General features: G+C 54.6%; 4 protein-coding genes and 1 long non-coding RNA gene across 19 annotated transcripts; 2 read left to right on the top strand and 3 right to left on the bottom strand.

The window, feature by feature from the left end:
* Positions 1–633: 633 nt before the first annotated feature.
* On the bottom strand, positions 634–4301 carry PRRT1 (proline rich transmembrane protein 1). Its single transcript, XM_059078186.2, has 4 exons — positions 3882–4301; positions 2447–2976; positions 1908–2093; positions 634–1733 (listed from the first exon to the last, which is right to left on the bottom strand). The coding sequence occupies exons 1-4, from the start codon at positions 3898–3900 to the stop codon at positions 1557–1559; spliced, it is 912 nt and encodes a 303-aa protein (XP_058934169.1). The 5' UTR covers positions 3901–4301; the 3' UTR covers positions 634–1556.
* Positions 4302–5001: 700 nt separating this feature from the next.
* On the bottom strand, positions 5002–15681 carry LOC136792016 (uncharacterized). Its single transcript, XR_010835118.1, has 2 exons — positions 15504–15681; positions 5002–6976 (listed from the first exon to the last, which is right to left on the bottom strand). It is a non-coding gene; the product is annotated as an uncharacterized lncRNA (long non-coding RNA).
* PPT2 (palmitoyl-protein thioesterase 2) lies at positions 6005–13313 on the top strand. Of its 7 annotated transcripts, none has more exons than XM_059078180.2 (9): positions 6005–6079; positions 6785–6997; positions 7243–7396; positions 7866–7961; positions 8051–8158; positions 8956–9039; positions 9159–9243; positions 12281–12335; positions 12516–13313. In XM_059078180.2, the coding sequence occupies exons 2-9, from the start codon at positions 6815–6817 to the stop codon at positions 12657–12659; spliced, it is 909 nt and encodes a 302-aa protein (XP_058934163.1). In that variant the 5' UTR covers positions 6005–6079; positions 6785–6814; the 3' UTR covers positions 12660–13313. The 7 variants fall into 7 exon arrangements, with proteins under 7 accessions (XP_058934163.1, XP_058934161.2, XP_058934159.1 ...); XM_059078178.2 differs by having other exon boundaries at positions 6014–6079; positions 6807–6997; XM_059078176.2 differs by lacking the exon at positions 6005–6079 and adding an exon at positions 6090–6299.
* EGFL8 (EGF like domain multiple 8) lies at positions 14234–17058 on the top strand. 4 transcript variants are annotated; one of them, XM_059078197.2, is made up of 9 exons: positions 14234–14312; positions 14831–14959; positions 15173–15295; positions 15402–15514; positions 15615–15710; positions 15817–15987; positions 16077–16156; positions 16234–16387; positions 16682–17058. In XM_059078197.2, the coding sequence occupies exons 2-9, from the start codon at positions 14859–14861 to the stop codon at positions 16729–16731; spliced, it is 888 nt and encodes a 295-aa protein (XP_058934180.1). In that variant the 5' UTR covers positions 14234–14312; positions 14831–14858; the 3' UTR covers positions 16732–17058. The 4 variants fall into 4 exon arrangements, with proteins under 4 accessions (XP_058934180.1, XP_066862512.1, XP_066862509.1 ...); XM_067006411.1 differs by lacking the exon at positions 16234–16387 and having other exon boundaries at positions 14249–14312; XM_067006408.1 differs by lacking the exons at positions 14234–14312; positions 14831–14959 and having other exon boundaries at positions 14988–15295.
* On the bottom strand, positions 16982–26166 carry AGPAT1 (1-acylglycerol-3-phosphate O-acyltransferase 1). 6 transcript variants are annotated; one of them, XM_067006414.1, is made up of 7 exons: positions 25870–26166; positions 19988–20181; positions 19631–19764; positions 19182–19357; positions 18938–19033; positions 18741–18813; positions 16982–18217 (listed from the first exon to the last, which is right to left on the bottom strand). In XM_067006414.1, the coding sequence occupies exons 2-7, from the start codon at positions 20170–20172 to the stop codon at positions 18033–18035; spliced, it is 849 nt and encodes a 282-aa protein (XP_066862515.1). In that variant the 5' UTR covers positions 20173–20181; positions 25870–26166; the 3' UTR covers positions 16982–18032. The 6 variants fall into 6 exon arrangements, with proteins under 6 accessions (XP_066862515.1, XP_066862514.1, XP_058934174.1 ...); XM_067006413.1 differs by having other exon boundaries at positions 19988–20223; positions 25870–26117; XM_059078191.2 differs by lacking the exon at positions 25870–26166 and adding an exon at positions 24024–24336 and having other exon boundaries at positions 19988–20101.
* Positions 26167–26574: the final 408 nt, after the last annotated feature.

Genomic DNA, 26574 nt, shown 5'->3' with positions numbered 1-26574 from the left:
CCCGGAAGAGGGCCTGCACCTGACTGTGCCGGCACCCTGATCTCAGACTTGCAGTAAATTTCTGTTCTTTATAAGCCATCCAATGATAGCATTTTTGTTATAGCAGCCCGACTCCCACAGCTCTTTGCTCCCTTTGCCTTCCCTACACTGGTACAACATACCACGTAGGGCTAATCCAAGTTGTCTGCCACCCTTCAGCCTGCAAGCAGGAACAGCTGTGGGCAGCTGGCATCTCTTCCCTGCCCCATGCCACCCTATTCCTGACCAACTTTTTCAGAATGGTCTGCCTTCTTTCCTCCTGATTTCCTGGAGTTCTGGGGATAGATCCCTGGGTCTGCTTGTAAATCTTCCCTCTCCAAAGCCTTAAGCCCAGTTTGGCAGGGAGTGGAAAAGGTGTGCTGGGTAAAGAAATCCCTACCAAGGGTGGATCTCAAGGTCTTCCCCAGTAGGATTCCCAGGGAGGCCCCTTCCCCCCATATTTGTGTTTGTCTCTCTGGGGTCCCAGGAATCTGTCTCCTCTCACTTTTGTCTCTGTCAGTTTTCTTCCCCCACCTTCCCCACGCCCCCAGAGGGGGAGATGAGGGGAGGTGAAAGGAGAAACCAAAAAAGCAGGGTCTTTGCAAGGCTGCAGTCTTCGGAGTTGCATGTGATAAATCCACTTAATCTGTTTAATATTGTCTTTCAGAAATTCACACACACACTCACACACAGATCAGAACAAGGTGAGGACTACCGAGGGGACGGGGAGGGACCGGCTCCCTCCGGACACTGGAAGGTTTGTACTCTAGGTTCCCTTCTGCCCGACTGCCCAGGAGTTGGGATAGGAGGAAGGGAGTATTTACAGAGAAAGGGGACGTAATCTTCATCCCAGGGTGAAGGTTCTGAAACCGGTAACCTCCCAAATCTTATTCCAAAAAAATCAAAAGTAGACAGAGATTCCGGGATTAGCAAGAAAAGAGGCCGGGATGAGGTGGAGGAGAAACGGAACTGTACTCGCAAAGATGAGCGTGAGCGTGGGGGTGTGGCTACCCTGGGGCTCGGCTCTCGCGCCGGGCAAAGGGGAGGAGTCTGTCAGTAAGGGGGCGAGGCCTGGCGCCACAAACCCAATCACCGGACTGAATCACCCCGCAGGGAAGAAAAGAAGGCGGAGCCTGCCGACCTGGAGGCGGGGCTTTATCAGAGCCGGGGCGGAGCCTATACAGGAGGCGGGGCTTTAGGGACAAGTTTCCAGGCTTGGGAGCAGTGACCGAGGGAGTTCGGCCGGGGGCGCTGTATTTAGAGGGGGTGGGGGCCTGGAGCGACTTAGGGGCCCGGCATTTGGCCGGAATCCCAGGAAGCGGCGTCCCTGTTAGTGTGGGTTTTGGCGGGGTTCCTGAGGAACTGGATTCGGAGCGTGCCCGTAAGGCGAGAGTTTCCGCAGAGGCCTAGTTTAGGATGTAACCACGTCCGGTGGCCCCAGAAGCGGGTGTGCAGGGTGCCCGCTGCATCCGCGGCTAGACGGCAAAACGCGCTTGGGAGGTCGAGGGGCACAGAGTGGGGCCGGGCCGTAGGCGTCCTTACGGATCCCAGTAGTTCTCGTGGTGCTGTGCAGCAATGATGATGACTACGGTGAGGATGGTACAGAGCACCATGGCTGCTATGCCCACGGCCAGGGAGATGAAGGAGAAGTTCCGGGCCTCGCGTGAAGCGATCTCGGCTGACACCATGTCTCCGCGGGCCAAGGCCGTGCGCACCTGCGGGGGAGGGTGGGGGAGAGCAGATCAGAGAGCTGCTACCTCGGCCGCACGCCTCAGCCTCCCTCTAAGGTGCTCCCCCCAAAGTCCAGGACTCCCTGGGACTAAGAAAGACCTAGTGAGCTCTCTTCTCCATGCTCCGCCTCCATTCCCTCCCCCCCCACCCCCACGCACCTGCACTGCCTTGAAGATGGCAATGATGCCCGTAGGCCAGAAGCAGCAGATGGTGGTCAGCACCGCGATGGGCATGTAGTCATGCGGCGGGCGCCTCGGCTCCAGCAGGGCCAGCCCTGGGCCTTGGGGCGGCGGGGGAAGCGTGGAGGTTACTCCCGTTCCCCCCGGGGTCCCGCCGGCATAGGGCTGTGGAAGGAAGGTTGTGGGGAGAGGACGTCACTCTTACCCTCCGTGAGCCCACCTACCTTCCACGTCTGGCAGAGACAGAGGTTTGTTTCCTTCTTTAAAACCTCCTCTGGACTTTTAGGCTGTTTCCCCTGCCAGGCCTTGATCTTTGACTCCAGCTGACCACCAGACCACTCCCTCCCTGCCCCGCCCCATTCCCAGACTTTTCTTTAGTCTCTCCTCTACCTTGGCCCCAGAACGCCGCCTGGTCCCCTGGCCCTGTTTCTCTACTCCACCATACCCCAGTGTGTCCCCAGTTCCAGGTCCTGTTCCATCCCCTCCTCCCCCCAGGCCCCTGTCCGCCCCGTACTCACCGCGCCCACCGGGTAGACTGGCACGTAGGCAGTGCAAGGCTGCAGCTGTAAGGGGTAACCGGGGGCTACGTAGCCCCCCAGTGGCAGCGTGCCTACCGCTCCAGTGTGCGTGGGCACCACGAAGCCCGGGGCCTGGGCAGTGTGAGCGGGCGGCGGCGGGGGCGGGGCGGCGGCGGCGGGCGGCGGCGGGGGTAGTGGGCCCTCGAAGCGAGTCTCCTGCAGGTAAGGGTCGGGAGGCATGCGGGGCAAGGTAGCGCAGCCGGGTGGGGGTCCCCCAGCGGCCGGGCCGGGCGGGACGTGATGCGGAGGCCTCGGCAAGGTGGCGGAGGACGAGGGACCGCGCGCGGTCCCGGAAGCCAGGCCCCCAGCCCCTAAGCGCGGGAGGGTGGCAGTGCCAGACTGGTGGTAGTGGTGGTGGTGGTGATGGTGCGAGGAAGGGGCTGTCTGTGGGGGCGGGGCAGGAGGTTCAGCCGGGGGCTGGGGGGCATTGTAGGGTGGTGGAGAGGTGTGAGGGACTGAGTCGGGGAGGCCTGGGGGCGGTGAGCAGAGGTGTGGGGAGAGATAAGACAGATGAGTTAGTGGGGGGCAGGGGGAGACACAGAGGGTCAGGGATGGAGGAAGATAATGGGAGAGACGGAGAGGAGATGGGTGAGAAGTCGTCTCTCATTCCTGGGGCAGCAGAGAGGTTGTATCTAGGCCATGAGCTCCCCCCCCGCCCCCGCTTTTCAATCTAGTTTTGAGGTCATAACTCTTTCTGCTCCTCTGCCTTCTTCAGCAGTGGGCACACAGCTTTAACCTGCAGACCCAAACTCATATGCTCCTTGGCTCATGGCTGCCTTTGGGCTAGCCTATGCGAGCTAGTCCTGTGTGTGCACGTGTGTAGACATGCAACACTGTGTTAACATGTGCTCAGTTCAACAGTTGTATAAACACATGTAGGATAACATGTTCCTCTCTGCGATTCCTTCAGTGGGGAGGGGGTGCCCTAGTCTCTTTGGGAGTCTCAATACCACTTTTAGGACAGATTAAAGAAGGGTCCTCTGGATTTTACTCCCATGGCAACCCCCATCTCTCCATGTTTCCCCATTGGATGTCTCCATGAGAGCCAGTGTCATCTGTCCATCTGTCACTTGCAATGATGCTATCCATGCAGTACCTGGCTGATGCTAAGTCACTCTTGTACTTCCCTCACCCTCTCAACCTGCCCCCCTAACCCATGTTGTTGGCAAGGGACTGAGGCTGAGACTGGCAGGAGGAAAGGAAGAGAAGAGAGGGATATAAAAAGAGGAGGGGTTTTGGGGGTCGGGGTGTGGAGAGCTGGATACAAGGGGAATGACACAGAACCAACCGCTAGGGAGGGGTAAGGGAGGGGGTTGGGGGGGGGAAGAGTCAGGAGACACTGGAGAGGGCTGGAGGTTTTGTTGTTGTTTTCTACCTGACTTTTCGGATGACATGCCTGCTGTCTCGCTGGGACAGGATCCGTGCAACCGGAGTCTGGAGTCAGGGTCCCTGGCTAGCACCGGAGTCTGGGTGCGCAGATTGCGCAGCCGGCAGCAGCGCAGAGATGGAGAGATGAAGACTGTGGCGGCGGGGGGCGGAGGGAAAGCAGTGGGGGGGGGGGAGCTTAAAGGGACCGAGGCGAGGGAGGGGGAATCCTCCAGACGTATCCCCACTCGGTCTCTCTCCGCTTTTGGACTACGTCTCGCCTCCTCTCACCCCGGCATTCAAGCCCCCAGTTTGGGCTCCTTTGGAGTTGTCATGGAAACTGGGAGGCAAGCAAGACCAGGCAAGGCGGGTGGTACTAAGGGAAGGAAGGAGGGAGAAAGAACTCTCTAGAGTCTTCCCCTCCAAGAATGGCCGTAGTGATTATATTGTGGGAGGCAGCGAGCTGGTGCTCAATGGATTCAATACCCCAGTTCCCTCTGGATCTTGTTCACCCCAGTCAGGCCTGCCCCTCCTCAGCTTCCCTGAGTCCCTGTAAGATCTCAGGATCTTCTCCCAAATCCTTGGCTCTTAGTTTTCCCCTCTGTAGGAGAGATGACCGTATGAGAGAGAAACGTAAAAACAAAACCAAAAACAAACAAACACCGAACAACAAAACAAAACAAAACAAAATAGAGAGAGAGAAAAAGCCGTGTGCAGAGTTGAGGCCGCCATTGCCTGAAAAGTTCCCAGGGTTATGACCTCGACCTGCCACCCTGGCCTGGGATGAATCGGGAGGTAAAGTGAGAGGCTCTGGTCTATAGCAGTTCAGAGGTAGGAGGCCTGTGGTGTGTTGGGGGCTGGGGGTTGCAGGGTAGGACGAAGAGGAAGCTTGGGGGATATATAGATACCTTTCCTCTTCAGGATGAAGGAGCTGAAGCCCGCTGGGAGGAGGGGATGGATCAACTGCCCATTGCTGGCAGCTCGGTTTGGGAATACGTGCTTGGTCCCCCTTCCCCCCTTTACTGACTGGGCTTCTTAGAGTTTCCAGGGCCTCAGTGTTCAGTTCCATTCCTGAAATCCCACCCACCCACCACCCCCGCCAAGACACAGAACCATTGCCTGAGTCGACCTGGGGCCACAGCGGTAACTGCAGTCTTTTTATTTTGCTTATTGTATCTTGGGAGCTTGTACGTGGGGATGGGGGGTGAAGATCAGCAGTCAGCCAAGATTGACCAGAGTTGGACTTTTTGCAAAAACGTGCCTGGGAGTCATTATTACCCATCCCACCCTCCCCCTTTAGACTAGTACTTCCTGGCCCCCGTCTGAGGCAGTCGCTCTCCGGAGCTCTGTCCTTCCCCTCCGACTCCAGGTAGAAACTAAAGAGCTGTAAGAGAGGCGCTTGCCAGGGCGATTCCCAGGCCCCAGAGATTTAGATCACAGCCCCATACCGCTCACTTGGCTTCTAAGGCGTTCGCGTGAGCCCCTAACCCCCTACCGCCACCCCATCCTCCACACAGCTCGGGGCGCAAGTTGGTTTTATTGGGAGACTTAGACTGGCAAAGACCTTGTGAATAGAGAGAGGAATTCAGAGAAGCTGCGATTTTTTTTTAAATCAAGGGAAACGTCTTTAAATGCTAAGTAAAAGCCCTAACCTGGGCACCTGGGTATCGGTAGGGGTCACAGGTGGAGAGGTGCGGGACGCCTGGAGTTCAGAAGTCCAGACCGGGTGGGAAGGTCTGAGTAAGGAGCCGCCCACAAGGAGCTCCAACTTCAGGGCGGGGTTGTGGAGTCGCTCTGGTGGAAAGACTCATCCGAAAGCAAACGAGCCTGAGTCAGCGCTGCCCTAGGGGCCCTCCGCCCCTGGGGGGCGGGGGGGTGTCACAGATGGGCCCCGGAGTCGAGTAGGGCAGAAGAAACTGGGCCAAGCTGCACTTTTACCTCGAGGGGCCTCGAGGGCTCTCCGTGTCTCTGGAGACAAGGGCACTACAAGGATGTAGTGATGAAGGATGAAGAGTTGTAAGACGCAGATCCGGCGCGGCCGGGAGGGAAGGGGTTAGGAGTAGGGTCCGCCTGGGCTACCTTCAGCCCTTATCAGACGGACGACGAAATGCGAAGGACTGCCTTTCCCGTCTGTTCTCCCAGCGCCTCCCTGGGGAAGGAGAGGAGAACTCCGTGTTCAGCTGCGGAGCCGGACGCCTGAATTGGGAGGTAGGGCGAATCAAGGCCGGGAAATGGGACCCTTGGGTCGTTGCTGCCGCAGGGACTGAAGAGGCAGTCTCTCAATTCCCAGGACATGTTTGCTGCTTCTGCGTCTCCCCGCCGGTCTAAGTGGATCGCTCCACCTATGTCCTCCCCCGCTCTTTGGGCGCGATGGACTGTTCCATTGCCCCTCCAGTCTCGGGCCTGCGTTGCGGGGGACACTGGCACGGTTGGTAGGGAAAGCCCCGGACGTGACGGCTGAGTGCGACCCTGAGCAGCCTCCCCTCTCCCATCCGTCATTCCCCTGCGCGCGTTCTCCTTACACCCTTCCCCTCCCCCACGTGGGTTCCAAGCTGCAGGGAAGTAAACAGCGGGCAGAGCGAGGCTTACGGACCTAGGCCAGGTGGGAGTTTGCACTCTCCAGGGGTCCTGCGCTGCTGCTCAGGGGTCTTGCTTGCAAAACCCCGGTCTTGCATGGCTGGGATGATGCATTAGGAAGATGCTGGCCTGGGGACAGGGTCCCCGCTGAGTTAGGGGAGGGGCTTGGGTGAGCGTCAGTGCGTCTACAGTGTGGTTGGGGGGTGTGTTTGTGGGGAGAGGACTAGAGTAAAAGTAGGATATTTGGGGACAAGGACCTGGTGTGGGAACGGGCAGGGGAGGCTTGATTGCCGGCGTCTGTTCGGAAGGCAGGGGGTGTTGTCATCTCTCTCACAGGCCCTCATCGCCCCCTCCTCAGGCGGGAGCATGCTGGGGCTCCCAGGGCTGCGGCTCCCCCCGGCGGGGTTCCTCTTCCTGTTGCCATTCCTGCTGCTGCTGCTGCCCACAGCCCCCGCGCCCCATCGGGCTTCCTACAAGCCGGTCATCGTGGTGCATGGGCTCTTTGACAGCTCGTACAGCTTCCGCCACCTGCTGGAATACATCAATGAGGTCTGGCAGGGGACCCCGGGTTGTGGGGCGTTGCTGGCGTCTACAGAGGCTGGGGAAGGAGAATGGGGAACTGAATGCTGGGCCTGCCAACTTCCTCAGGGAGCTGGTGCTGGCGTGGGGAAAGTCTGGGGACGAGAGATCCTTGGTTCTAGCAGGGCACAATAGGCATGTGGGCACTGGCCAGGGGGCGGTGTGGAGGGGCTTCATCGTCCATCCCCGGTTGGGGCATTGCCCCCTTCCCACAGACACACCCTGGGACTGTGGTGACCGTGCTCGATCTCTTCGATGGCAGAGAGAGTTTGCGGCCCCTGTGGGAACAGGTGCAAGGGTTCCGAGAGGCTGTGGCCCCCATCATGGCAAAAGCCCCTCAAGGGGTGCATCTCATCTGCTACTCGCAGGGTAGGCACCCTCCCCCACCCCAGCTCCAAAGCCCTATCTGAGGCTTGATCCTTATCTGAGGGACACTGCCTAGTGTCCCCTTTGTTGAGCCACATTGCTTCAGCCAGAGCCCTGACACTTGAGCCCTCCTTTTCTGACTTCCCTCAGGACCTGGGTCTTACCTCTGTGTGTGTCCTGAGTGGGAGGGAGGCTCCCTGCACTGCTGCCCCTTTCTTTGCCCATTACCCATGGTTCTTGGACATAAAAGGTAGTGGGACAGTAAAAAGCACCCTACAGTTAGTCGGGACACCCAGTATCGAATTCTGGCTCTGTCACTTACATGACGTGGATGTTTTGACACAGGGTGTGTGCCTTCTCCGGGCCTCAGTTTCCTTTAGGTTCACTGTGTGTGTGTGGGGGGGTGCGGGCGGGGGGCAGTGTTGGCCCGGCTGTCCCTAAGTCCCCGCCCAATGTGGTGTTCTGCCTGCAGGGGGCCTGGTATGCCGGGCACTGCTGTCTGTGATGGATGAACACAATGTGGATTCTTTCATCTCTCTCTCCTCTCCACAGATGGGACAGTATGGAGGTGAGTGGGCACTGTGGGCTCCATAGGGGGGGCCCTGAGTCTCGAGGGCACAAGGTTGGAGCCACCTGGCACTGCTGTTCTCTTGCCAGACACGGACTATTTGAAGTGGCTGTTCCCCACCTCCATGAGGTCTAACCTCTACCGCATCTGCTATAGCCCCTGGGGCCAGGAATTCTCCATCTGCAACTACTGGCATGGTGAGTAGGACATGCCAAACTGGGGCCTCCATGGAAAGGGCATCCTGGAGGATAGGGCCTGCTGCTCCCACCTCTACCATGATAATGATTAACTTAACAGTTATTGAGCACTTACTATGTGAACGGGCACTGTTCAAAATGCTTTATGTGTATCACCTTATTTGCCTTAGAGAGTATAGCCTGCTGCAGGGGTTGGCCGACTGTATCCTTAAAGGGCCAGATAGTAAATATTTTGAGTTTTGCAGGCCGTACAGTCTCTGTCACACAACCACTCAGTTCTGCCACAGTGATGTGAAAGCAGCCATATATCATATGTAAATGAATGAGTGTGTCTGTGTTGGCAATACAATTTATTTACAGAAACAAGCAGTGAACTGGATTTGGCTAATGAGTCATAGTTTGCAAACGCCTGGTATAGTTTTTAAGACCATGGATGCTGCTGGGTCCAGACTGCTTGGCTTGGGTTTGAAGCCTGGCCCTGTGGCATGACTTTGGGCAAGTTACTCAACCTTTCTGTGACTCAATTTTCCTCATCTGTATGATGATATAGTATATAACTTATAGGGTGGTTATGAGGATTAAATAAATTAATGAATGTAATGTATTTTGAACAGTATCTGGCTCATAGTAGGTGTTAGAAAAAGGTGTTTGCTATTATGTTTACCATTATCATGGCTACTATTATATTACTATTCACCTTGTCTATTACTTTAGCCTCCTGATTGGTCTTCCAGCCTCTGGTCTTGCCTCTTCTCCCTGCTACTCTGACAACCTTTCTAACTGCTGTTTGTACCCAGACCCCCACCATGATGACTTGTACCTCAATGCCAGCAGCTTCCTGGCCCTGATCAATGGGGAAAGAGACCATCCCAATGCCACTGGTAAGACCCCAGCCCCCTACCCTGGTCCCATTTTCTGCTTCTCTGACCCCCCGTGTTCCCCTCTCCAACCTGGCCTGACCCCTGTGACTGACTCTGGCTCTCTTCTTGCCACCCTGCAGCTTGGCGGAAGAACTTTCTTCGTGTGGGCCGCCTGGTGCTGATTGGGGGCCCTGATGATGGTGTCATTACCCCCTGGCAGTCCAGGTAATAAGGGACTGTGTGGCCTGAAGATTGGCTAAGGACACCCCAGCCCCCACCAATCTTTATCTCATTTCTAAAACTGGCCTGCTCCTTCCACTGGTCAGATAATACCCCTACCCTCCATTCATCTTGTCACCCAAGACCAAAACCTGGGAGTCATCTCCTAGCCTCTTATATGTAGCCCAGTCACTAAGCCCTGCTGACTCTACTAGGTAGAGTCTGCTTGCTCTCCATTCCTACCAACCCCCCTTTGTAAAAACTTTTAACTTTGAAATATTTACAGATTCGTAGGAAGCTGCAAAGATAGTTTAGAGAAGTCCTGTGTATCCTTCACCCAGTTCCCCCCAATGGTGGCATCCTATGTAACTATAGCACAATATCAAAACCAGGACTGTGACATTGGTACGTGTGTATAGTTCCATATGCCATGTAATCACATTTCCTACCACCTCTTTTACTTACCTGGACTACTGCAATAGCCTCCAGCCTCGTCCCCTCTATCCTATTGCTCAGGAAAATCCATGGCTTCATGGCACTCTGTGCCTGCCTTTGAGCATCATGAGTGATCTGAAATGTCACCTGATCTACTTTAGTCACTCAACAAATACTCTGTGTGCCTAGGCACTGTTCTGGGTCCTGGGGCTGCAGCAGTAAATGAAAGAGAAGTCCATGGTGTTATGTAGCTTACATTCTTGTGGGGGAGACAGATAATAAATGTGAATCTATATGCCAAGTGGTGATAAAATAAGGCAGGGGAAGGGATTAGAGGATGGCCAGGGCCTATGTTAGCTGGTGGCCAGAGAAGTCCTCTGGAAGAGTTGCCATTTGAGCAGAGACTGAAGGAAGTGAGGGAAAGAGTTGTGCCTCACACTGGGGCAAGAACAATCCAGGGGAGAGGAGTAGCACCTGCAAAGGCCCTGGGGCAGGTCTGAGGAATAAGAAGGCCCATGTGGCTAGAGTGCAGGGAGCTATGGAGAGGGTGGGAGAGGAGGTGAAAGAGGTAGCAGGGAGCCAGTTACAGAGAGCCTTTGTGGGGCAAAGTAAGCCCCCCCTTTTTTTCCTGAAATATACACAACATAAAATTTTACCTTTTTTTTTTTTTTTTTTTTTTTGCGGTACACGGGCCTCTCACTGTTGTGGCCTCTCCCGTTGCGGAGCACAGGCTCCGGACACGCAGGCCCAGCGGCCATGGCTCACGGGCTTAGTTGCTCCGCGGCATGTGGGATCTTCCCGGACCAGGGCATGAACCCGTGTCCCCTGCATCGGCAGGCGGATTCTCAACCACTGCGCCACCAGGGAAGCCCAATTTTACCATTTTTAAGTGTATAGTTCGGTGGCATCAAGTCCATTCACATTCTTGTGTAAGCGTCATCACTATTTATCTCCAGAACCTTTTTTTCCTTCCCAAATTGAAACCCCATGCCCTTTAAAGAATGGTAACTCCCTCATCCCTGCCACCCCCTGGCCCCTGGCAACCATGGCCCTTGATTTTTGAAAATTCTGAGACAGGAACACATTGGAAGGTTTTAAGTGAATGAGTAACATGCCTTATAATAGTTAAGAGGTGGGACTTATTTTTATCTCATTTCAAACAATCCTGTGACGATAATAATGGCTCAAGGTTCTATAGCACCTTTTATGTCCCAAAGCATTATTCTAAGTACTTTTCAAACAAAGCTCATTTAATTCTCACAACAACCCTATAGGGTAATTACTATTATCCTCTTTTGACATATAAGGAAACTTAAGTACAAAGAGATTAAATAACCTGCCTATATTCATAGAGTTAGTAAGTGGTGAAGTCAGGCTGTCTGACTTAACCACAATGTTTTGCTTCCTCTCTACAAAGGAGCTTTCTTATACAGGGCAAAGAAGATAAGCTACATGATCAACCATACACAGTGGGGAGTGTGTGGCAGAGCTGGAGTTTAAATCCAGGTCTTTGTGCCCCTACTGCTTTCCTACCGTATGAAATCCAGCCCTTCAACAAGGCCTCCAGGCCTCCAACCCAGCACCCCACGCACCCAGCTGTGCCTTACCTCTGTGCTGCTCTTGGTGTTCCATTTTCCTGGGACAGCCTTCCTTAGTCCAGGGTAATCGCTGGGAAGCCTTTGTTGATGCTCTAAAACTAGGGTAGTAGCCTCTCCTCTTTGCTCCCATAGCCCATATTGGCATGTGTTCAGTTATTTATGGCCTGTGTCCACTCAGTGCCCATGCCAGTTAAATATTGTTAATTTTAAAAAATTTAAGAACTTTTTATTTTGAAATAATTTCATACTCAAGAAATTACCAAAGTAGTACAAAGCAATCTTGTGTTCTCTTCACCTAGATTTCCCAAATGTTAACATCTTACCGAGTTTATCTTAGCATCCTCTCTCTCCCTCCCTCCCTCCCTCTCTCCATATATATATATACACACATATATATGTACGGAGTATGTGTGTGAACCATTTGAGAGCAGGTTGCGTGATATCTCTTCACCCTTGAAAACTTCAGTATGTCAGTGTCTATTTTCTACGTACAGGACATTCTTTTACATATCCACAATATAATGATCAAGATCAGGAAATTAACATTAATACAGTACTCTGTAGACCTTATTCAAATTTTCCCAATTGCCCTTTTAGAAAAAAATCCAGTGCAAGATCCAACCCAGGATCCTGTGTTGCATTTAGTTGTCATGTCTCTTTAGTCTCTTTTAATCTGGAATACTTCCTTGGTCTTTGTACACGATGTTGATATTTTGAAGCGTATGAGCCAGCTATTTTATAGAATGTCCCTCAGTTTGGGTTTGTTGGCTATTTCCTCATGATTAGATTCAGATTATGCATTTTTGATGGGAATTCTGCAGAAGTGATGCTGTACCCTCAGTGCATCACCTCATGAGGTACCTGATACCCAGTTAAATATTGGTATTTTGAGTGTCCTCCTTGCTGCTTGTGTCCTTAACAGGCCATGAGTTCCTGAAGGACCCTAGCCCACCTTGATTTTCCTCCAGCTCTCCTGATAACCTCTCCCTTACCCCCCAATCTTTTTGTAGCTTCTTTGGTTTCTATGATGCAAATGAGACGGTCCTGGAGATGGAGGAGCAACTGGTGAGTTCATTGGAATTACTTTCCCTTTCCGCACGCACTGTCCCAGCTGTCTGTGGCTCTCTCTGCCACTGACACGGGAATTGAAAGGTTCACCCTGTGGGGAGGGGGTCTGGGACACTAGCAGGAACTTACTTTGTCCTCCCTATGTCCTTCTTCCATGCCCCTTTGTCCACCTTGAAGGTTTATCTGCGGGATTCTTTTGGGTTGAAGACTCTCCTGACTCGGGGGGCCATAGTGAGGTGTCCAATGGCTGAGATCTCCCACACGGCCTGGCACTCCAACCGCACCCTTTATGAGACCTGCATTGAACCTTGGCTCTCCTGAGGGATCCCTCAGGAACTCCCCAGCCCAGAGACCAAGTGGTAGCCTTGGATGTCAGGCCCTGGTGTGCCCGTGACCACCTCATCGCTCCCCCGCGGCCCCCACCAACCAGGGCTCCCAGGGCCCCTTCCTCCGCTCCTCTGTGAAAGGCAAATCCTGGTTTCCGCCATCTCGTGTCCTCTCGTTTGGGACTCGCTGCGGGCTCCCCCATCCTCTTAAGGCCAAGCTTGGGAAGTGAGGAGCCGGGTTTACTCGTGGCTGCTCCTCGTCTCTGGCTGGAGACGCAGAACCCAGCCCCTGCCCGCCACACGGGTCTCCTTCCAGGCCACTCAGGACATTTGTAGCTTCTGTTTTCCCCATGTTCCCTGTTCGTCTGAACTCCCCTGTTGTGAGCCCTCCCATCCCCCAGGAAGGACCACCCATGAGAGTGGGCTTCCGAGGCTCCCCTATGGGGACATTTCCGTTCTTGAAGTGTCAGTGTTGGGGAATATCTGTGGCCTGTGAGGCCCATCTCAGGTTTGGGGATCCCCCAGTCCCTATGTTCAGTATTGGGGTGCCCTTGGGGGGCCCAGTTTCTTTGAGGCTCCAGCCCCTCTTTTAGCTACCCTTGAATGGGTGTTACCCCTGTATTTATGGAAATAAAGTTCCATTTACTCAGTTTGGCTTGACTCATTTCCAGGTGAGGGAGACCTGGCTCCCCAAGGAGGGTGGGGATGGAGAGCCTGAGGCCCGGGTGCCCGGATGCCTGGTCTGGGGTGGGACCCCCGTGGTGTTTCCGCTCTCTCAATGCCCATTCTGTGTGGGTTCCTGATTCTCTGCGGGTTCTTTCCTGCTGAGGACAATTCTCTTCCTGTCCCGGCCTGCGATTGGGGGGCTGAGCCCAGGGCTCTAGTGGTTTGGGCCCCAGCCTCATGGGTGGAATGCGCCAGCCACCCCCAGGCTAGACGAGGGGGCTGAGGGTCAGGGTGGGCATTTGTTGTGCCCCCTTTTGACCTTTGTGGGCCAGTGCTGGGTGAGGGGCTGGACAATGAGCCTCCTCTTCCTTGAAAGAAGGAATCTTGGTGGAGACAATAAGGCCCTGTCTGCTCTGGCATGGGGGGCGGTGGCTGACTCAACTTTGCATACCCCCCACCAGGCCCTAACAAATGTCATCAAGAAATGGGGGCAATTTTCCCTTTACTGCCCTGGGCAGTCTCCACCACACCCTTCTTTCTTTCCTCATCTGATCTTGCCTTTTCTCCCATGACTTGACCCCACTTTGTTCTCTGCCAGCTCTGCCTTTTCCTGCCCCTCAGTTCTTCCCTAGTCTGTGTTGGGTTGAAGGGTGGAGGGCAAGGGCCAGGGGTGCTGCTGGTGTTTAAAGCTAGTAGTCTCTGCTGATTTGGGGGACTGCCAAAAATAAGGGGCCTTATACGGTTGAGAAGAGACTTCTAAGGGGCCCTTTGCTTGGCTGGGGTGGTGAAGGTGGTGGGATCTGGACCCCACTGAACTGACCAAGCTCCAGCTGTGGAGGAGGCTCGTGGGAGGGGGCAGGAATGGGAGGGCTTGTCTGGCCTGCCCCTCCTCTCCTTTGCAGCCCGCCCAGCCTGCCCACCAGTCTGAGCTGCTGCTTCTGAGGCTGGTGGCCTGAAGTCTCCAGGATTGGGGGAAAGACAGGTGGGGAGAGAACGTCAATGGGGAAAGACTGGGGGCCACTCAGAGTCTTCGAGTGTGAATTGGGTGTGTTGTCTGAGTGAGGGGAGTTGGGTCCAGGGTGTACGTGGTGGTGTGGGTGCGTGCGGGTAGCAGGAACGTGTTTAAGGTGGGGTTTCCAGGGGTGTGGGTGTGTACAAGGTGTAAAGGGGTATAATGGTGCATATCTGATATTTTGAAGGTAGGAGGATTAGGATGGAAGAGGGCACGTCAGACAGGAGGGTCACGAGGGGAGGTGGAGGGAGTGTGTCGGGCTGTGAGTTTGTATGGCGCTGCATGGACCATGACGTGCTTAAAGGAAGGGGGGTTGTTAGTTAAATGTACCTGTAGGTGTAGATAATCCTGGTGGCTAGTGCAAGTGTGCAAATGAATGGCCTGCCCCACTTAAAGGGCACCAGCAGACTGCTCTTGGAAGCGTGGGAACTGGAGAAGTTAACAGGAGAGGGGAAGAGCCTCCATTATTAACCTCTTCTTGCCTGCAGCTGGCAGAGTCTGAAGTCAAGGAGAAACATGGGGTCCAGGGCTGAGCTGTGCACTGTCTTAGGCGGACTCTCATTTCTCCTGCTACTGATGACAGGCGAGGGGGCCAAGGGTGGATCCCTCAAAGAGAGGTGACAACAGAGGGGACAGGGCCAGGGGTGAGGTCTTCATGAAACCTGCTGGGGCTGGGGCTTCACAGGTGGCAAAACAAAGTTTAGAATGGCGGGGAGGCTGTCATTTTTAGGGAGGGTGGGGCCTCAGTGGAGCCTGAAGGGAAGTGGGGCTCCTGGCTCCCCAGGGCCTGGCCCACTCAATGCCTCTCACTTTCCCCTGCATGGGTACAGTCAGGGGGTCTGCTCCAAGCAGACGCTGGTGGTCCCACTCCGTTACAACGAGTCCTACAGCCAACCCGTATATAAGCCCTACTTGACTCTCTGCTCTGGAAGGCGTGTCTGCAGCACCTACAGGTGAGGGGTGGGGAGCCTGGGCTCTGGGGTCTCTCAAGAGGACGAACCCCCCAAACCGGGACCAGGACCCATATGCCAATGTCCAGAACCCGGCGCTGTGTTCCAGGACCACGTACCATGTGGCCTGGCGGGAGGTGAGGAGGGAAGTGCAGCAGACCCACGCTGTGTGCTGCCAGGGCTGGAAAAAGCGGCATCCCGGGGCGCTCACCTGTGATGAAGGTGAGGCTGGGTCTTCCCAGGCCTCGGGGGAGGTGCGCCCCGCCGGGCTGGAGAGCCAGGGCTTCCGCTCGGTTCTGAACCCCGCTTCCTGCGCCCGCAGCCATCTGCGCCAAGCCCTGCCAGAACGGAGGCGTCTGCGTTCGGCCAGACCAGTGCGAGTGCGCCCCGGGCTGGGGTGGAAAGCACTGTCACGTGGGTGAGTTGCCTCGCCCTCCCTCGGGGTGGCGCCAGGACCTCCCTACCCGCCTTGGTGCCCACCTCCGCCCCGCCCCCCTCAGCCCCCTCCTCTTTCCGGTAACTAGACGTGGATGAATGCAGGACTGGCGTCACTCTCTGCTCGCACGGATGCCTCAATACAGCGGGCAGCTTCACCTGTGGCTGCCCCCAGGGCCTGGTGCTGGGCCCGGACGGGCGCACTTGTGCAGAAGGGGCCCCAGAGCCCCCAACCAGTGCCAGTATCCTCAGCGTGGCCGGTGAGTGGGTGGGAGCTTGGGGCATGCGGAGGCCCGGACCAGAGGCGGGGCCAGGGCAGTGGTCACGAAGGCTCGCTCCTTTGTCCCAGTTCGGGAGGCTGGACACGATGAGCGTGCCCTGAGGCGGGAGATTCGCGAGCTGCGAGGGCGCCTGGAGCAGCTGGAGCAGGTGAGTGGAGATGCCTGGGGCCAAGTCTGGGTGGCAGACCCCACCCCCAACACCCTGAGGTGTCTCTTCCTTTGTAGTGGGCCAGTCAGGCTGGGGCCTGGGTCCGAGCAGTGCTGCCCATGCCCCCAGAAGAGCTGCAGCCCGAACAGGTGGCAGAGCTGTGGGGCCGAGGCGACAGGATTGAGTCTCTCAGTGACCAGGTTCTGCTGCTGGAGGAGAGGCTAGGTGCCTGTGAGTCCCCATACTCCTCTCTGCGGGGACCCCCATCTCCCAACAGCTGCCCCCAGCTCTTCCAGACAGCTTTTCCCAGCTGTTTTCTCTTGTCCAAAATCTCTTCTCCACTCACTCACCCCATACCTTCCCCAAATTTCCACACTTTACCACCCCTTCTCCTGGTCTGTCTCCAACTTGGTGGTTCCACTTATTGGTGAGAGAGACTGTCAATCCTTCAGTGTCCAGGGCCCACTCCAGGCATCCAAGAAGTCCACAGTCACTGTGTCTGCCTGTCTCCTTGTCATTAACCAGGCTCCTGTGAGGACAACAGCCTGGGCCCAGGCCTCAATCGGCGGAGCTAAGGAGCCTCTGCAGAGCCCCTGCCCCACTGATTTATACGGAAACTGGACCCACTAATCCTCTGGGATTGGCCGGCTGGGGAGCTGCAGATAAGGCTATCTGCCACTAAGGAGCGATGAACAATGGCAACTTTGGAAAGCTGAAGAAAGGAGGAAGGAGGGTTGTCTTGGCCTGCCCCTGAGTCTTCTGGCTGGGGCAGAGGCCTGGATGAGAACTGCTTTTTTTAACTCCTTAACAAATGCAGCCAGAAAGTGCCCAGATCTCTCTCAATCTTTATTCTCGGTTTCTTGCTGTTATCCAGATAATTAATAAAAATCAACCACGCAGAACTGAGTCCCACCCTCTCCTTTTGCTCCCAGCCCACCTCCGTGGTTGTGAGCACAGGTCTGGGGTGGGAGCAGGGAGTGGCTAATGCCACAGGGAGGAAATGAAAACTGGCTCAGAGAGGGGAAGCCTCAAAAGAAAGAGAAATAAATTAAAAGCCCTCTCATCCCCTCCAGCCAGGGTTCAGTTCCTTTCCCCAACTCCCCAGGGTGAAGTGAGTGCAGCACCTGATGTCTGCCTCTTCCCCTTGTGTCTGGTTAGAATGGTACAGCAGGGCTGTAGGGGGCTTGGTGGGGCCAGGACCACTGAACAACCACACCCAGGGGATGAGGGGAAGCAGAAATGTGGCATCCGACAGTGCGCTCAACCCTGGGCACTTGGACAAGGGCAGGGATGAGACCTCTGAGTGACAGAGTGCAGCCCCCACTGGCAGGAGGCTCCAAGGGAAGGAGGGAGAAGGTGCTGAGGAATGTTTCCAGGATGAGCCTGGGAGAAGTATTCCAGGCATCAGCTTCCAGCCACAGCGTGAGGAGTCGTCCTCACAAATGGATAAGTCCACTGAATCCGTGGACATGGGAGTGAGAAATTGTTCCACAGAATGGATGAATCCACTGGCCAGTGTGGGGTGGAGAGGTAGAGAAGACCACAAAAGAAGAGGGTCCACTGGGGACAGAATGGAGTGTTCCTACCCTTGTGTAGGCTGAACCACTGAAGATGAGGGGGAGGCAACTGTCCCACAGACAGGATGGCACAGAAGGTGGGGTTCAGAGCGGAGGCTGCACCTAGGCAAGAGTCTGTTGGGGGGCGGTGCTGGGAAGGGGGCAGGGAGCGGTGCTGTAACCACATTCACTTCAGAAGTTGAAGATTCCAAAGAAGAGAACAAGTGGGGAGAAGGGAAATGAGGAAGAGGGCTTGGCCCAGCTTCAGGCCCACTGGGCTGGTAGGTGTGGAGACGGTGGGGGGTAGATGGGAAGGGAGCTCAGAGCTGGGCCTCGCCCACCCCTCCAGGCTTCTTCAGATAGTCACCACCACCCCTGCCATCAGTGGAGATTTCCCGGAAAACGGTGAGCATGGAGTGTCGGACTGTATCGGCCAGAGCTGGGACGTCATCTGGTGTCAGCCCTTCTGTGGGCACTGGGGGCAGCACCCGTACCTGACATCGCCCTGGGAGGGGGGTGAGCACCGTCATGGCCTGCCTCCCGGGACTCTGCCCACAGGTGGAGCCTGGTTTCTGAGCTCTCCTGATACTTACTCCCCTCCTCAACCTTTCCGTTCTCTGCCGTGGACAACTCCCCCTCAGCTCACCAGCTGCCACCCGTTCTCTGAGGCCCTCCCAACACAAAGGCTTCCCCAGCCCCAGTCCGGACACCTCAGCACCCTGCCAGCCCCACTGTCTGGGTTTAGTGTTCACCGCCGAATGCTATAACTGCACACACAGGCTTTCTCTCTCCGGCTAGACAGTAACTGCCTCTCTTGGAGGGACCAAGTGTTACCCATCTAGCAGGGTACGGGGGGTGCTTAATAAATAATAAATACTTATTGGCTGATGTGGGGTCACATTAGACGATCCTGTGGACATCTCAGTGCTGACGCTGACTGAAGCTCCTGCCCCATGGGGATGTCCCTCTAGCCTCTCCCATGGCCCTCCTGGCCACCCCCCAAGCCCAGATCTGCACAGAGCCCTCACCTGAAGTGAAGCGGCGCTCCTTCTTGCAGTAGAAGTCTTGATAGGAGGACATGACTATGGGTACAATGGGAACCTGAGGGAGAGGAAAAGCGATCAGCCCACGGCTCCCTCCTGAGGTCCCCAGGACCAGCCTCCGCCAAGAGAGGAAGCGATGGTGGGGGCTTGAGGGTCAGCAGTAGACGGGAAGGAGTAATCACCTGGGCCTGCACTGCAAGGTGGAAGGCGCCACGTTTGAAGGGCAGCATGGAGCCGTTGTGGTTTCTCGTGCCCTCAGGAAAAACCCAGACCCGTACCTGGGAAAGAAAGAGTCAAGGAAGACACACATACGGAGGGATCAGAAAATGGTTGTGATGCTATAAAGGGACTTCTGAGGCCTGATGGCCCTGCAGTTTATTTACAACTATTCTACTCCATAACCCCCATTTCCCCAGGGTGACTCACATCCTGTGTGAGCAGGGTCTGGGCGACCTCAGACATGACACTGATGGCATCCCCAGTGCGCTTCCGGTCAATGAAGATGACTCCTGCCAGCCAGCAGGCCAGCCCGGCAGAGCCGGCCCACAGTAGCTCGCGCTTGGCAATGGGCACACAGCGGCCTGGCAGTACCTCCATCATTCCTAGGGCAGAGGTGGGGGTGGGGTGAGGATACCTCACCCAGGTCATCACCCAGGGACTAGAGCTAAAGGAAGAGGCAGACCTGGGGGCGAGGGGTGGGGGAAGCCCCAAAAAGTAGTAAGGAAAGGTGACTAAAGGTGTATTATCTTGCTTATGAGGGCAGCTCTACCCCAGGGCAAGAGGCCGGCAGAGGGAGCAAGGGTTGAGGACCTCGAGGGGAGGAGATCCCAGGGAGGGCTGCAGGAAGATGGGCGTGGCTAGGGGAGGCTGCTCACCCAGCAGGTCGAGGGAGCTCTGGTGGTTGGAGACGACAACGTAGGGCTGTGAAGGAGGGAAGTGGTGAGCCCCTCGTACCTCCACTCGGATCCCGTACAGGTATTTGATGTGAAGCAGCATCAGACGCAAGATCCTGTGGAGGTTCCACAGGGCAAGGGGTTCCAGCGGGACCTGCTGACGTCCACCTGCAGGCCTCAGCCCCCCTCCCCCTCCCGTCTTCCTGGGCATCTTTGCAGTCTTCTCCGCTTCCTTGTCCCTGAGCTCGCTGTGTCTCCTACACACTCAGTGCCCTCCCCGTCCACTGCTTGCTTCTGACCCTAAGGTTCCCTCATCACCCAAAACCCCTTGCCCCTCACTTCATGTTCTCGACGTTGCGTCCTCGCACGGCACACACAGGGATGGCGAGCACGGCCAGGAAGAGGATCCAGCCATTGTAGAAGGCCATCTTGAAGAAGTACTTGGCACTGGGGCTGCAGAACCACAGAGTGGGCAGCAGGAGGAGGAGAAGCAGTAGAGTCCACAGCCCCGGCCACAGCTCCATTCTGGTCACCTGCAGGGGACGGGGCGAAGGACGGCGGGCCTGGTGCCTGGACTGGGGGCGGGGCAGGCGAGGTGCAGAAGGCAGGCTTTGGGGGGGCTCTGGGGGCCAGGGCTCCCATTTAAACCTGTCCAGAAAGCCTCTCCAGGATGGGGGCGGTGGGGATGGGAGCTCAGGACTGCTCTCCCACCCCTCTCCCTGAAGGATCCAGATACATTCAGACATGAGACGCAAGATATGGACATCCACAACTCACAGACACATGACAGCAACAGGACAGTAATAATAGCTAACGCTTGTAGCTGGTAAGGATCTTATAATGGTCAATCCCTCTGCTGTCCAATATGGTAGCCACCAGCCACATATGGCACTTGAAATGTGGCCTCGTCTGCATTGAGGGGTGCTTAGAGATATAAAATACACATCAGATTTCAAAGGCTTTGAATGAAAAACAGAACGTAAAATATCCCATTAATAATCTTTTATATTGATTACATTGTGAAATTATAACCTTTTGGACATACTGGGTTCAATACACTAAAATTAATTTCACCCTGCTACTTTTACCTTTTTTATGTAGCTACCAGAAAATTTAAAATTACACATGTGGTTTGCATTATAGTTCTGTTGGACAGGGCTGGTCTATATACTATGTTAAGTCCTTAAATATTAAACACACGATTTACGTTTTAAAGGAGACAGGCCCAGAAAGGTTAAAAAACTTACTTGAGGTGATATGACTCCTAAGAGGCATTTCCTAGCTTACAAGCTAAGCAGCTTGCGCGCCTAACCTGCTGCCTGTATATATACACACACGGGCACACGTAGCACACAGCAGATACAGTGGAAATGACAAAACACTCACATTCTCCAGGGGCTGACTGGCAAGAATAAAGGCTCTGTCACTAACGCAAACTCAGACACACACAGTCATACAAAGACTGACCTGTTCACACACATATGCAAATTTACAATCACGCCCATGACCCATAAAGGATGGGAAATTCATGCCCAGTAAAACCCCTCTCCACCCAGGCAGGCTCCCTGTTCCCAGGTAAACCCATGGACATACCTGTATCTATTAATCCTGCTTCCACAAAGAGGCAAACAAATCCCACCACCCACTTCCCTCCCTCCCAGCAACACTGCAGGCAATGTGGTCAGACATGCAGTGTGTAAGGCTTCTCCCAGCGGAAAAAAGGAGGGCAGAGAGTAAAAGGGTAATCACACCACCTGCCCTGGGAGGGGAAAGAGCTCAGGAGGAAGAGGCACAGGCATGTAGAATCTGCTCTTCAGGCTCTTCCTCCTTCCTCCACTCTGCCCCACGGGTTTGGGGCAGGGTCACAATTCACAAAAATGGTGTTCAGGCAAATATCTGTCACTCGTGTCAAGGCCAAAGGCACTCCCTTCCAATGGCAGAAGGGCTGTGCTCCAAGGTAAGTCCATTGCCAAGGGTGAAGGTAACAGGTGATAGAGGAAATGGGACTCTGCCAGCTCTAGGACAATAGGCTTTCTGAGTTGCTTCATCCTACTGCCCCTGCAAGTTGGAACAAGCGTTTCTCCCCTGGACTATTTGCAACAGGCCCCTAACCCTTCCCCTTCAACCCGTCTTCCACATGGCAAGCACAGATGTCTCTGTGACACAAATTTGAGCATCTCTCTTGCCCAAAGGCCCTTCTTGACAAGTTGACTTCTGCTTACACCTCTGGCCACATCCCTACAAAAGCCTTTTCGCTCTAGTCAAACTGATTTACTTCAGCTCCTCAGACACACCATTATCTTTCACGCTTCTGTGCCATGAACATGCTGTTCCCGTTGGCTGGAGTGTTCTTCTGCCTCTTCACTTGCCTTATACAGTTCTGTGTCATTTTTTGGAGGTCTTCCTGAACCCCTCCAGGCCTGTGGTTTCATTACACTTTTACCTTGATCACTGATTCTCCAAGTGCAGAAAAATAAACTCTTGGACCTCACCCCAGATTACTGAATCAGAAATTTAGGCCATTGGGCCCATGAATCTGTATACTATTTTAAACAAGCCATCCAGGTGAGTCTGATGTGCACATAAGTTTGAGAACCACCCATCTTGACACTAGACAGGGTGTAACCACTTGAGGTTATCTTTGTTTCCCTCCCTAACGTGTAAGCGGCTTGAGGACAGGGATTGTCTTATTCCCAATGCCCAGGACAGAAGGAAGCAGAGAAGATGCTCAATAAACATTTGCTGAACAGATTATAAGGCTGTGTACATACCCACATAGCCATAAGAGACAGCAGTTCTGAACACCAATCAGATAGCTACCCTCTTGAGGACTGTCAACTATGAAAAGAAAAGCCACCAAGAAAGCAATGAACACACCAGGCCTAACAGTAACCTACTCTGGATACACATACACAATATAGGGTCACGGTGAAGCCAGAGTGACAGCAATCTAGACAAGATGGCACATACCATCTTGCACACAAGAGAAACATACAGAAAGGGGATTAACATGCCACAGGGGAAAGATGCCGCTGTCATCAAATACATGCCAACAGTGCAAAGAGCGGGGGACAGATAATGTACATGGAAGAGCTGACGCTGTGCTATGCATTGAGCTCCATAGACACAGACTGTTCACAGGCACCGGATGTAACGTGTATGAAGAGACACAGGCCAGCGGGGTCAGCAAGGTAAGGCATATGGGGATGGTTCTTTAGGGACATGGAGGCCCAGTTACCTTTTTCTCTAATATGTGATGTTAAGTGACTCCCTCCAGAGCAGGGATGTCCGAGGATTTATAAGCACAATGGAGTGCCAAGTGAGTTAATGAGCATACGGGCTCACAAAATATATTGGCAATAAAATTATGAAATAAATAGTATATGTATATGTACAAGAAGTACACAAGCTGTGGACGTGTCACATCAGCACATCATGCGAAGGGGCACACGTGTGCGGTGTGAATTGGGACTGGGAAAATGCATGCAATAAACAGGCCAATCCGATCACAACACGAGTGTGCACTAGTCAGCTAGGCCACGAGATCCCACACACGAAGATGACTGCATATGGTAGGACTGTGCACATAACCTGTGAGCCCAAACAAAATAAGGTATGATCTCTACATGCTAAAGTAAACATGCAAAGTAAACATAAGATGTGCAAGAAACATGAAACCACGTAACAGATGCAACAGATGAGAACACACACACGTGAACACGTCAAGACTGGACATGAGACACGGACATAAGATGTGAGAACAGGCAATTCTGATGGAAGATAACACATCATTTCTCCACAACCCATGGAGAGCACAGGACAAACTTGCCGCACACAAGCCCTTAAACACATCAAAGGCACACCCACTCAATGTAGAAAACATGGCCCCCCACAAGGCATCTGTATGTCAGTAAGGGTCGAACACAGCATGGAAGGCCACTGAGAAACAAGAGGTCCTGTGCCTTGAGAGAAACAGGTGTCTCAGGGCATCCCTAGGAAGCAAATTCTGCTGGGGAAAGGAGGGCACTAAACTGCCTTCTGCCTGCCACTACCCCCCAAGGGTCACGTAGGGCCAAAGGGCAAGAAAAGGAACTGGGGAAGGTGTTGGGGCTTTCCTCTCCAAGATTCCCTGTCCACACCCCCATCTCAAGTTCACAGGGTCTCCACTTCTCCTCCCTCGTGTCTCTTCCATCCTTCCTCCCTCTCAGGCCCCCTCTCCTTTCCCCAGCAACCCTCTCCCAAGTCGGCCCGTATCCTTTTCCCACCAAGCCTCTCCCCAGCCCGCCCTCCCAGACCCAATCTTTCCCCCATCCCCTCCTCCACATCCCTTTTAGCCCCCTCCTCCCTCCTCCTCCCATCCCTTTCCTGCCCCCACCTCAGTGGGGTGGGGGGCCTGGGGGGCTGGCCCCCTCCCCAGCCAGGCTGCGGCAGCGGTGGTGGCGGGTGGCTGTGTCTCTGCCTCAGTCGGGGTGTCGGTGCCAAGGGGGCGACAGGATTTGGGGGTGTCCTAGCCCCGGCCGATGGAGGGGAGGTGAGAGTGGGAGGCTGGGCCCATAGCGGTAGGAATGGTGGGGGGTTGTCCCCCCAGCTCCCTCCCTCCCTCCCTTCCTGCTGTCTCTCTGAGGGCTGGAGCTGCTGCTGCCGCTATCCCCCGCCACCCCTCCCCACGCCCGCTGGTTTCCGGGGCTGGCCAGGAAGTAGGGGGCGGTGATGGGCGCCCAGTTTTGCCAATCGCCTCCCGGGGACCCAGGCGTCTCCTCCCCACATCGTTCAGTCTCCTCTTGCTAGCTCCACCCCACGAGAGCTCAGCTGGGCTCCGTCTCGGTCTCTCCGGCCTTTTCTGGCTCCAGCTGCATCTTCTTTTCTCCAACTTCCTTTCAGCACACATGGCTTGCGTGTCCCTTGGTGCTGTATTCCTTCACTTGGCCCGTTCCTTCTCATTCTCCATCAGCTCTCCTCTTATTGTCAACTTGTTTCTTTTTTTCTCCTTAACTCCCACAGCTGCTGCTTATTCCCTCCAACTCCAACCCTTTTCCATCTCCCTCTTCCTGTTCCCCCATTCAAATCCAAATATTTATCAAGCACCTACTATATGCCAAGCTCTACGTTCTTCACCTCTTTTCTTTTCCTCTCCAGGACTCCATCTCACCCCACCTCACCCTCCAGCCCTCTTGTCTGGTTTCTGCCCTTTGTCCCTGCCACTACCTCCCAGCAGTCCAGCTCCCTCCTCCACTGACCTCCCCCCACCCCCGCCCCCCCTTCCTGGTCTTTGGAGAGAAGGGACACTCTCAGGCCCTCTCCCTGCCCTTTTCCTTCTCTGATGTACTTTAACCTCAGTACCTTTCCTTTTCTAGTTCTTTCCTTCCTATCAGTCTCCTTATTCACCCAAGCTGAGACTACCCCTCTCCTCAACATAGAAAAAATGTACTATTTTTCCAATGGAAACTGGGCATTAGGGTTGCTTTCTTGAAAAAATAAGTGAGGAAGAATGCTGATTCCTCTGGGATAAGCATGCCTCCTTAATTTTGTAGTATGTACCTAGCTCTTCTCTCCAGCCCCTGCTGCCCTCTCCCCCATACTCCCATCATCCCCTTATCAGGATCATTCCATCACTCCTCGCTTCTTGGTCTCCACTTCTGCCTCTCAATAGGGTTTTTCCCTAAACCCCTACACGCTTCCACACTAACCTCCCCTGCCGTAGGTTGCTCCTAACTTCTCACCGTTCCTCACTGAGTCACGTGGGGCCTTTTATCAGGGTGTTGTTGAAGAACACTCAGCTTGTGTCTGGCCTCCACCCCCACTAGGCACCTTTGCCCTGAAAGAGTTTACACGCCCTGAGGAACAAGATGTAAAGAACACTGGTAATGGGAGGACTATTACCTAGTTCTCCTTGAGCCACAGTGAGGGCCACTGACTGTAGAAAAGGCCCAAACTCGTACGAAAGGCCCAAACTCTGAAGCAGCTTGCCCAAGTCCCAGGGGTCCAGCCCAGGAGGAAGACCCCAGTTCTGCGGGACACAGTACAAGAAGGAAGAGGCGGGCCTAACCCCTTTCCGCCGCGGGTCGCCTAAAAGGGGGTGGATCTACACCCACTCACAAAGGGGTGGAGCTAGACCTTTTCTGCTCTTAAGGTTTAAAACGGTGTCTAGGGCAACTCTTTTCTATTCTGTGTCACATTAAAAAGGGGATGGGCCTTTACTTCATTTCTGCTCTGTAAATCACCTAAAGAAGGGCGGGCTGAGTCGTCCAGCCGAGGGAGATGGGTTAACACGAGCGCCGCAGATCGATGTTCGCACCATCCAAACGTCGGGCTAATCCCAGTTCTGCTCCCTTCTTCATAAGAGGGAGGAGCGGACCCAAGTTCTGCTCTTTACGTCACCGAAGGAGGCCGGAGCCATTTTGAACCCTGCGACCCTAGCATTTGTCCTCTTTTCCGAGCTCTTCGCCGTCTTTTCCAACCTGGGCCAATCAGGGGCGTAAAAACCGGCCCAATCAGTCGAGAGAGACCGCAGTCGGAGGACCCGGATGAGACCAAGACAAGGCCTTTGAACCGTAATCCCCGCCAATTGTAGAGCAGTCACCATGGCGACAGTATAGCGGTGAAGGGGCGGGACCAGAGAAGCTCAACTCTCATAGGATTGGCCCACCCCTTCACTCCGCCTATTGCGCACGCGCGCTTTACCTGGCTTCCATTTTCCGTCGAGTTCTAGCCAATTAGTTGCTTTGGAGCTATATGCTCCAAAGTCCAAAGGAATCCGGACGTTCTCTGAAAGAGGAAGTAAAAGAAAGACAGGGGCTTGTAGTGGGCGAGGTCTAAGTAGTCTTGAGCCAATTGCTTCTGGCCTTTGGTTATGACTGGCAGCTACTCAGACGAATAAAGCCCTCCCTGGCCGGGGCGACAGGACGTATGGAATATTTACCAATCCC

This window comes from Kogia breviceps, chromosome 10 (assembly GCF_026419965.1).
Source record: "Kogia breviceps isolate mKogBre1 chromosome 10, mKogBre1 haplotype 1, whole genome shotgun sequence".
Classification (NCBI taxonomy): Eukaryota; Metazoa; Chordata; class Mammalia; order Artiodactyla; family Physeteridae; genus Kogia; species Kogia breviceps.
This window is presented reverse-complemented; position numbering and strand designations above follow the sequence as displayed.